General features: G+C 36.8%; 3 protein-coding genes across 6 annotated transcripts; 2 read left to right on the forward strand and 1 right to left on the reverse strand.

The window, feature by feature from the left end:
- Nucleotides 1–418: 418 nt before the first annotated feature.
- ppp1r27b (protein phosphatase 1, regulatory subunit 27b) lies at nucleotides 419–2,191 on the forward strand. The gene is made up of 3 exons (XM_048198140.1): nucleotides 419–855; nucleotides 1,131–1,281; nucleotides 1,557–2,191. The coding sequence occupies exons 1-3, from the start codon at nucleotides 624–626 to the stop codon at nucleotides 1,675–1,677; spliced, it is 504 nt and encodes a 167-aa protein (XP_048054097.1). The 5' UTR covers nucleotides 419–623; the 3' UTR covers nucleotides 1,678–2,191.
- A 3,360-nt stretch (nucleotides 2,192–5,551) lies between these two features.
- Nucleotides 5,552–8,619, forward strand: LOC125272939 (mapk-regulated corepressor-interacting protein 1-like; the record flags this gene model as incomplete). Its single annotated transcript, XM_048198148.1, has 4 exons — nucleotides 5,552–5,637; nucleotides 6,108–6,238; nucleotides 6,388–6,492; nucleotides 6,720–8,619. Coding segments are annotated over 4 exons (390 nt in total), but the record flags the coding sequence as incomplete, so codon positions are not given.
- Nucleotides 8,567–9,889, reverse strand: anapc11 (APC11 anaphase promoting complex subunit 11 homolog (yeast)). Of its 4 annotated transcripts, none has more exons than XM_048198143.1 (4): nucleotides 9,740–9,889; nucleotides 9,076–9,189; nucleotides 8,783–8,924; nucleotides 8,567–8,660 (listed from the first exon to the last, which is right to left on the reverse strand). In XM_048198143.1, exons 2-4 carry the CDS (start codon nucleotides 9,182–9,184, stop codon nucleotides 8,645–8,647), a joined length of 267 nt encoding a protein of 88 aa, XP_048054100.1. In that variant the 5' UTR covers nucleotides 9,185–9,189; nucleotides 9,740–9,889; the 3' UTR covers nucleotides 8,567–8,644. The 4 variants fall into 4 exon arrangements, with proteins under 4 accessions (XP_048054100.1, XP_048054099.1, XP_048054102.1 ...); XM_048198142.1 differs by having other exon boundaries at nucleotides 9,725–9,882; XM_048198145.1 differs by lacking the exon at nucleotides 9,740–9,889 and having other exon boundaries at nucleotides 9,072–9,189.
- Nucleotides 9,890–9,989: the final 100 nt, after the last annotated feature.

Here is a 9,989-nt window from a genome sequence, read left to right on the forward strand (position 1 = left end):
ATATTAATGTGATTCAACAGTCATCTGCAAATAGTATCCCTGGCAAGAGCATCTTTTTCGCTGGCTGTTTATTCAAGTGTTATTTTTAAAAACCTAATTGTGACCGTCAAAATGTCCTTGCCTTCATGTTTGGTAGGCAGTACCTATAAACCACTTTTATGCCCTATTCAGTGTGTACTAGAAATTACTATTGGCTTCCCTGCTGTGTGACAACAGTCAGGAGGAGGAGGAGGAAAGACTGGGTTCAAATGTGGTGCATGAAAACAAGCTGAGGTTACGGATCTCATTGCTAAGTTGGCTGAGAATCATAGGGGTGTGACTTCAGATCACACCCACCCATCTTCCAATTCGGTCATCTGAGCTATGAAATGACAGCCTCTTAATATAGTCTAGAGCAGGGTATAAATAGGGTACCTACAGAGCCCTGACTTCAGACCAACTTCTGAACGACTGTCTAGGAAGGAACAGTACATAAAGAGACGAACAGACAGACGGACCAGCTGCAATCATCAAGACCAGCATCTTGGAAAAAACTTCTAAAGACCTTATTCTGCTGAACCTTTTAGCCACATTGAGAATTGGTACAGAATTTCTCATCTTGGAAACAAGAACATTAAAGAATAATGAAGTACTACCAGTGTCCAGTCACCCAGACTATACACTATGAGGGCTGCAATCCAAATGCCACTGGACCAGTGTCATGCTCTCGTTCTCGGCCTTCCATCAAACCTGTTCGCAATGTTCACTTTCCCAATGACATAGTCTTCCAGGATTATGTCCGTCAAGGAGAGCTGGAGAGAATTGGACGCTTCATTAGAACCAGAAGAGTGCGCCTGGACACCATTTACCATTCAGGTAGGAAACCTAACTACTTGCATGCTGAGTTGAGTCAGCAAGGGAAAGTAAATCTTTGATCAGAATTAACTAGATACTCTTCATGCAATTGTGTTCACAAAAGCATTCCCTGATATCTAATAAAGGCTCTTTATCCTAATAATTAGCAATGCCATTTTTGTCTAGGCAGCTCAGACTATTTGATAACATAATCTTCAGCGTCTCAAGCTTTAATCCACTGATAATTGAGCTGTCTGAGCCTGTCCTTTAACATTAACTTATTGCTGATTGTCCAGGCATGGCAGCCATTCATGAGGCAGTCCTATCTGGAAACCTGGAGTGTGTGAAGCTTCTGGTAAAGTTTGGGGCTGACATCACCCAGAGAGACGAGGACGGATGGACTCCCCTCCACATGGCTTGCAGTGATGGCTTTCCAGAGATAGCTAAGTAAGTGAAATGTTTAATTTAATGTAGTATTTGGACTTCTGTAAACAAATTACACCTGGACATTTAATAGATGATTACTATTTATAGAATACAGAAAATAAAACAGTTTTAGTTCTCTATCAAAGAAAACTTGAAAGGCTGCAAAGAAGCCAAACAGAACATTTTACCAGATGTATTCTTTGACCTCTAAAATGGCTTGATTTGTGAAATCAGATCAGACAAGAAAGTGAAACTGGGTGAAGATTTAAAGAAATAGTTTTTCTTTTTGATTTCAGGTACTTGCTTTCCTTGGGTGCAGACACTGAGGCTGAAAATGACTGTGGGGAGAAGCCTGCTGACCTTATTGACCCAGACTGCAAAGAGCTGCTTGAACTCTTTGGGGTTGGTGGTGACTGAACTTGCATCCCCTACCTGAAACTGAAGTTCTTCTGATTGCTCTCCTCTTTTGTGGCAGTTGCCACATTAAAAGTATGGAGAAGAACAGCCACAGTGTATACAGTGGAGCTGGTAGTTGAGACACCTTGACAGTGTGTCTGGATATAATTGTCTGGTCCTGTGCATTTGGGCCAATGACAGCGATTAGGATGTGAGTTGCACTTGCCTTCACAGGAAGGAACTCTTCCAGTGGAGACGATGCAGTGTTCTTGCTCTAAGCTAATGTGAATCACACATCAGCTTTTCAGTGTCACTTTTTTAGTTAATGCATTCTATTGCGAAACATGATTATTATGTAACAGATCAATGCACTGTTGTTAGAGTTTGATAAATAGCACCTTGTGTGATATTTTTTTTTAAATCAATTTACATGTAAAACCTGACATTGTACAGAAAGTCTTAATTTTATACATACCTGGAATAAAAGTTTTATACATAAATATATATAAATAAATTTGTCTGTTATTTAAAGTCATCCTGAAATCAAATGTGACAATTACTATTTTAAACAGAAGATTGGAGTATTTTGCATTGGCGCGAAGGCTGGACAACCCGTCACTCACATGAGATCGCAGCAATAGCAAATGACAATGATCCACTGAACCAATAAATTCTCGATGGACAAAATCAAGTCCAAAATCAAGTCAAGCTGTAACAATAGGGAAGGTCCACAGCTCCTCACACAATATAAATAAAATAATTCATAATAGGCTTCAGACTGGCAAATTTATCATGCAATATTTTTTCTTCAAAATCCTAGCACTGTTAATTTAAATCTTTTCAATGTGATCAGACATTTGTATCATATATGCCATGAATAACATGTCTGGAATGACATTTTCTATATAAACGTCTAATGTTTCGGAAATTGCCCCATTTGTATTCTAAAAGGCACATAACGTTACATATGGAAGGCCGTAAAGACAAATAGTTCTTAGAACTTATGTGTACAGATGATATAACGCATGTATGCGTAATTTGCATCTAAACACGTTATTTCATGTACAGAAGTTAATCTTTTGGGCAATGGCAAGGCCAAAAACTTGAATATTTGCACAAAAATTAATTAAACATACAATAGTGACATAAATGACTACCTAAGGACATGTCATTAATGAATAATGCCTATAAAGGTGACGTACCATAGCACATGGTTGCATGTCAGCGCTATCTATGGTCACATGATAATGACCGTTGTGTTACGAATGAAGGAGGTGGAGGTATTTCAAAATACACATGGCAGAGAAGAACCATGGCTTTGAGAAATTATGTGAACAATTGCAAGCAAATTTTTCAGGAATGTGCTATCAAATAAACATGGGCACCTAACATTTTTTAATCTCTGTATATTGAAGAAAAAACAAACAAACAAAAAAAAAAACCATTCCTTCAAAAACCATAGTTGGAAATACAAGAAACCTTGAACATTTATATGCTGGTGACACCATTGCTTTGTGTATGGTAAAGTCGTCATGAAATCAAAACTGACCCTAGTTACTTTGCTAGTGCATATTAATAGTCTCGTGGTGAACATTTAATCCATTAAAGTTAATACACAGAAAAAAATTGTTTGTTGTTTGTCTTTAATAAAAATTTGAAGAGTTATTTCTGGTCTGGAATGGCATTCTTTCTCTTATGATGTCAGTTTGACTACTTGGATTGAAAACGCTTAAAGAAAGGAGAGGAGGAACGCTAACATTGGAGAAAAGTCGTTTGCAAATTCCGGTTCACGGGGACTTTAAAGGGTTAGTTCACCCAAAAATGAAAATTCTGTCATTTATTACTTACCCTCATGCCGTTCTACACCCATAAGACCTTCGTTAATCTTCGGAATACAAATTAAGATATTTTAGTTGAAATCCGATGGCCCCGTGAGGCCTCCATAGTAAGCAATGACACTTCCTCTCTCAAGATCCATAAAGGTACTAAAAACATATTTAAATCGGTTCATGTAAGTACAGTGGTTCAATATTAATATTATAAAGCGACGAGAATATTTTTGGAGCACCAAAAAAAACAAAATAACGACTTATTTAGTGATGGCCGATTTCGAAACAATGCTTCAGGAAGCATCGGAGCTCAAATGAATCAGTGTATCGAATCTGCTGTTCAGAGCGCCAAAATCACGTGATTTCAGCCGTTGCCAGTTTGACACGTGATCCGAATCATGATTCGACACACTGATTCATTTATGCTCCGATGCTTCATGAAACAGTGTTTTGAAATCGGCCAAATTCCTCCTTGCAGATCCTCTCCAGTTCTGTCAGGTTGGATGGTAAACATTGGTGGACAGCCATTTTTAGGTCTCTCCAGAGATGCTCATTTGGATTTAAGTCAGGGCTCTGGCTGGGCCATTCAAGAACAGTCACAGAGTTGTTGTGAAGCCACTCCTTCATTATTTTAGCTGTGTGCTTAGGGTCATTGTCTTGTTGGAAGGTAAACCTTTGGCCCAGTCTGAGGCCTGAGCACTCTGGAGAGGGTTTTCGTCCAGGATATCCCTGTACTTGGCCGCATTCATCTTTCCCTCGATTGCTAAATCCATACTGTTACAAACGTGCATTGTTGAGAATGGCAGTAATTTAGCGCGATTTAAATCAGCAGACTGCACGCAATCTATCATATGCATGCTGCTTGTGTGGATACAGTCATTTTTGACTGCAAATATCAGTTATTATGAATGTGTTTGTTACTAGTAAGAAAGCCATTTTAGATATCTGAAATTATATTGATATCAGAAATAGATTTTCAGATATCAAAATGAACATTTTTACTAGTAGCAATTCAATTGTTGATATCAAGAACTGACATTTCAACTAGTGACAACTGAATTCTTGATATCCAAAATTCACATTTTACTATTAGGCCTAGCAATGTAATTATTGATATCAAAAATTACTGTTTTTACTAGTAAGAATTGTATTTCTGATATGTGAAATTGGAATTTCAACTAGTAAGAACTCAATTCTTGATATCAACAATTGAATTTGAATGGCTGTCTATGGTGACATTTCACTAATGAAAATACAATTACAGATATCAAGAATTCTAGTTTTGACTAGTGAAAATTCAAATGTTGATATCAAGAAGTAACATTGTTACTAGTGGAAATGTAATTCCTGATATCAACAACTGAATTGTTGATATCAATAATTGAATTGTTGATATCAAGAAGTAACATTGTTACTAGTGGAAATGTAATTCCTGATATCAAGAACTGAATTGTTGATACCAAGAATTCATATCCTGAGATGTGAATAAAAGTCAAAACGGCTTGCCACTACTTACGAACCACTTTTCCTGGTTCGGAGCTGGTGCTTTGCGTGTCGAAAGACAAAGAACTGATTTTAAACTAGGCTCTGGCTCCGAACCAGCACTCAAACAGCCTTGGTGGAAAAGGGGTATGTGATTGTTTGCCGCCTGTCTTGATCCTTGCCTGTGACCCGACTCTGATTCTCTGCTGCCAGCCTCGATCCTTGCCTGTCCCTGTTTACGGTACTGCTCTGCCCTTGTTTGTACTGCTGTGTTTAATAAAGCTGCAAATGGATCCACACTCTGTTGACCCTTCATTACAACAATGATTTAATAAGAATTATGTGCGTCAAAATCTTGTTTATTTGTGATAATCTTAGCACTTTGTTATTATTGCCTAATAAACCTGGCATTGTGTATTATGACTGACTTTTAATTTCTTTGTTCCTCTTTTCTTCTTCTAAATGCATGTAGCCTAAACGCAACAATAGGCTATAATCGTATGCTGATGTCAGACTAATTTCTGTGTTTCATTGAAAAGGTCCGATTTAACAGACAGATTCGTCCTCCAATCTGACATCACTGATTGTTGTGCTGTACTCGCCTCAACGCAGCAGTATACGTTACGTTAAGTATCGTTTTGGCTGGGACAAAGGATTTAAACGCCACTTTGTAAGTTCCAAATGCTCGTAAGCTTTAATAGCATTAATGGTAATATTTTAGTTACGTTGAATCGATCTCGATTTAAACGTCGAGTTCAGTTGTGGGTTTTATGGAGGGTTTCTGCTATTGATGTTAGCTGCTAAGCTAGCCGGATGTCATTTGCGAACATATTACATCCTGTTATAGCACAATAAACATATTTGCTATTTCAGTTACATGCAACGGCAAATAGTGTTTGTTTGTGAGACTCACCTCAAAATAACTGCACGTAATAAACTTTAAGAACAGACCACAGCTCTAAAAGCTATTGCTACATTTCCAGGTTTAACTGCCTGCTTTTGTGCTTTGACACTTCCTGGAGAGCAGTTCCCTATAATAATAATAATAATAATAATCATGTAATTAACTCTGTGATGTTTATTTAACAATCGCGTTGATTTAATAAGAGTTAAAATACTGTTGCATGGGGATTTGGGCAGTGCTGTGGGCAGCTCTCCATCCCCAAACATGGTTCAGAATTACAAGCAGATGTCCGGAGACTGTTCCCCAACCAACACCGAGGAACTACTCACACCAGCACACGAGGAAAATGTGCGATTCATTCATTACAGTAAGTTGCTTTATAAAAAATATAGGAAATCTTTTAAAATGCAGAGGAAAAAAAATAAGTGGCCCATCAAAAATATGCTGTTTGTAAGTGATTTTATGTTGTTTGGGAATTATTAGTGTTTTAGATAACATCAACACTTCCTCCAACAGCTTGGCAGCGAGTAATGAGAGAAATGCAGACTTGCCAGGGAAGTGAAAACAATAACCAGGGGCCTCAGAAGTATGTGGAAAGGATGCCAAACCCTGCACTAAGCTGTAGGTTCAACTGGGTGATTTTTGTCCTGGGGATTGTATTTTGTTGATAAATGAACATGTTAGAGGGCTAAATAATTAATATTGTTTGAAATATTTGGCAGAGCTAACAGCTGTTCCCTTTCTTTGCAAGTTATATGTTTCTTAAAAACTGCATTTTCTTAAAGACTTGCCTGAAAGATTGTTGAAAATGCATGTATGCTCTCTAACTATTTGTTTCTACTCTTCAGCTTTTACACCAGTCGACTTGAATGATGTGAAAAGGAAAAACACACAAGAGTCCAAGAAGTCTTTATGAAATTTGTATGTTAACTTCTTGCCTGATGCACTGATTATTATTACTCAGACCATTTATCTGCTGATCCCTGATGCATACCTTTATTCAAGTGATAAGCGTTCATTGATGCCTACTCCGTCCTATGTTTAAGGACAAATGATGCTCCTTGAAATAATGTTTTTATAATTCCCATTCCTTTTCATAGAGTGCTGCAGATATTTTCAAGTAGCACTTTTTCTTCCAAGAATGTATATTTTTGTAGGCCAAACCAGAAGTTAGCATCACCCTGGTTTCCTCAACAAAAACCCATTAGGATTTTTTCATTGGCTTTTGGATTATTGCAGAAAATAAACTGTGGCCAACAAAAGGTTATGATTCTTATGTTTTGTTCTTTGTAATAATCTTCACAAATGAATACAACTTTAATGAATTTTTAAAATACAATTGGTGAAAGTAATAAGCTAATCGTAGACAATAAACAAACTACACTACAATCTCATGTTGAAGCTGTCACCACCATTAAGTGTCCAACAACTATTTATTTATTTATCCCCCCCACACAAGGGGTAATACTTATGTATTTTTGTAAAATAAAACGTGAAAATATCCCGAGCTTGTGTTACCTTACTTCAGGCATTTAACCAAAAACCCATTCCAAAAAAAAAAAAAAAGAGACTTTAGGATGATTGAATCGGAAGTGCTAAAATGCTTACTCGTTTCTGGGTTTTGACCTACAAAAATGTATCATCCCTGCAGCACTATATTTATGCTCATGTAAACCAGCATATAGGGCAAAAAGTATGACTTTTTGATCTATGATGATCACCCATAAAACCAAAATGAACAAATTTATAATAATAATAAAAAATTGTTATTGTATTTTTCAGTATAATTATTCCACAGCCACATTATTTTTCTTCAGATGTTGCAAGGAAACAGAAAAGATTGGATAATGTGCTCATAGGTAAGCTAATAAACCTGTTTTCTAAAGAACTGCAATTATTAATACACTCTGAATACCTTCTTGGTTTACAGATGTCTATAAGAAGAATACAGCACAAAGATTTGGAATAGACGAATGCATGTGTACTGTGTACTGTTACACTTAGAAGCAGTAACTTGTTCAAGATAGCCAGGCTGGCTCAACTTACCCTGGGCAAGCATGTGCCAGTGCCACTCTTTTGAAAGTCATATTTCTTATTTCAGTTCCTCACATCCCTCCTTGCTGCATTAGTTTATTTCAATACCTTTGTCTCAGTTGTACAAGTTGTATGTTGTTGGCAGTTTGCATATTATTAGAGTCAGTTATTTGGCTGCAGCCTACAAATATGTCTGCGATATGTAAGAATATCCTTCTTTTTAAAAATAAAAATAAAAAAAATATTTAATATACATTCAGTAATGAGGTTTAGAGTGGGGCCTCTGTTATGAATTATTTTTAGGAAATGATTATAATCAATTACCATATGGCTTACAGACAATCAAGGCATATAAAATCTACATAAATCTGGACAAATAGGCATGTTAAAATTAACTCCATTACAATGTTATGTTAACTAAGAATGACAACTTTACTTTCTCAAAATAACTCATGAAGGTATGAGAATGTTATCAGTTTTAAATGGTGGGAGTTTCATGTCAGTTATTTGGGATATGCACAAATGCATACCACTGTCAGTGTCCTGTGACATTCTGTACTGTGTTCATAATCTAAAATGACTGTCCCTTGGACTGCCAATCGCAGTCACCTGTTTTGTACAAAACCATACCATGTTGATTTTAAATTTGAATGTCATTTTGTGGGATATTTAACCATAAAAACATTTATTATAATAAACAAACAAAAGTAACAATCTGTGGTGCACTTATTTAATCTCCTCAGGAAGTGTCTCCCCTGAATAAAAAAAGAACATTCGTTACTGTGATAGAAGTCAACCAAAGATAATTTTTAAGAATGAATACAGAATTCACAATGAAAATAGAAGTGTCATGCTGTTGCCTGACAGGCAAACTCACTCTTTAAACTTCCATTCCTGACGGCACATTGGGCACTGCTGCTGTACTTGCTGAGAGTTCAGCCACTTCAGGATGCAGTGCATGTGGAAACAATGAGAGCACTGACCCCAAACCAACGGGCAGTCATCTCCTGGGACCTTACCTGATAAAACCAGAGAGTACATTTAATTTTCTTACACTGAATATATATTGCTCAACTACACAAAAAAGTTGCACAATTAGGTCTGTGTTTAAACTTAAAACAGTAGGCAGTGTAGTCTTTGTCCATGATAAAGCGAAATCAGGTTACCCACAGTCTGGGCAGCAGCCGTTGAAAGGTGCTCGACAGATGCCGCAGTTCTCATCGTTAGCCACCCACAACCAGGAGGCCACACCATTCCACTGCTTTATTTTAACCTTCATCACTTCTGGAATTCACATAAACATAGGACAGATTTTTTTTTTTTTATTAATTATTTCCCATTCAAACAGATAATACCATAACGATAAGCCTGCAGAGTTGCCACACCTTTTTACCAACGACTTTCCTGGACCTTTCCAATCCTTTTTAAATACTGGAAAAAGATTTGTAAAAATATTTTGTGGAGACTGCACTCACGAATAATAATTTTACGTCCTTGGATATATAACCTTACCATGGTACTGAATACCATGAATACCACGTTCATGTACCCAGATATTTATATAAATAATTTAAAAATACCACGGAATAGAAAACTTTTCTCACAATCAAAATACTACGACAAAGCATTGTACTGTTATGATATTATTCTTTTTAGCAGTTTTTCTTTTTGCTAATGTATAATGACATCCACCCATGTCAGGTCAGCTCAGCTATGAGTGAACACACTAGCCTGATAACATGAACATAATACGAATCTAAAACATGTGGCGTTTCCGTTGATAGAGAGCAAATGATTAAAATGTTTTAATAATACTGACCCACAAATGTATTACCATTGATCAATCTCACTACGTCGATGATTTCACGTCAATAACATCTCATCTCCTATGATGCGAGCAATACAGCTTGCTTGAGCTCAACTTTCTTCGCGCTTTCTGAAGCCAGCTGAAAGCACAACACCTCCACCTACTGTGTGGGAGGCATACATAGCCTTAAAGCTTCTTTTATCTTTAATAAAGAATGTAAACAAACAGGTTAATAATAAACAATGAAATAAACAAATACTTTAAGAACTCTGCGAAG

The sequence above is a fragment of the Megalobrama amblycephala genome, linkage group LG7 (genome assembly GCF_018812025.1).
Source record: "Megalobrama amblycephala isolate DHTTF-2021 linkage group LG7, ASM1881202v1, whole genome shotgun sequence".
In the NCBI taxonomy this organism is placed as follows: Eukaryota; Metazoa; Chordata; class Actinopteri; order Cypriniformes; family Xenocyprididae; genus Megalobrama; species Megalobrama amblycephala.

Bases quoted from the DNA above. Each gene is read 5' to 3' on its own strand.
- ppp1r27b (XM_048198140.1), top strand. From the start codon at position 624: ATGAAGTACTACCAGTGTCCAGTCACCCAGACTATACACTATGAGGGC. The intron at 856-1,130 runs GTAGGAAACCTA...CTGATTGTCCAG, and splicing joins GGACACCATTTACCATTCAG to GCATGGCAGCCATTCATGAG. The intron at 1,282-1,556 runs GTAAGTGAAATG...TTTTGATTTCAG, and splicing joins GGCTTTCCAGAGATAGCTAA to GTACTTGCTTTCCTTGGGTG.
- anapc11 (XM_048198143.1), bottom strand. From the start codon at position 9,184: ATGAAGGTTAAAATAAAGCAGTGGAATGGTGTGGCCTCCTGGTTGTGG. The intron at 8,925-9,075 runs GTGGGTAACCTG...TGGTTTTATCAG, and splicing joins CAACGGCTGCTGCCCAGACT to GTAAGGTCCCAGGAGATGAC.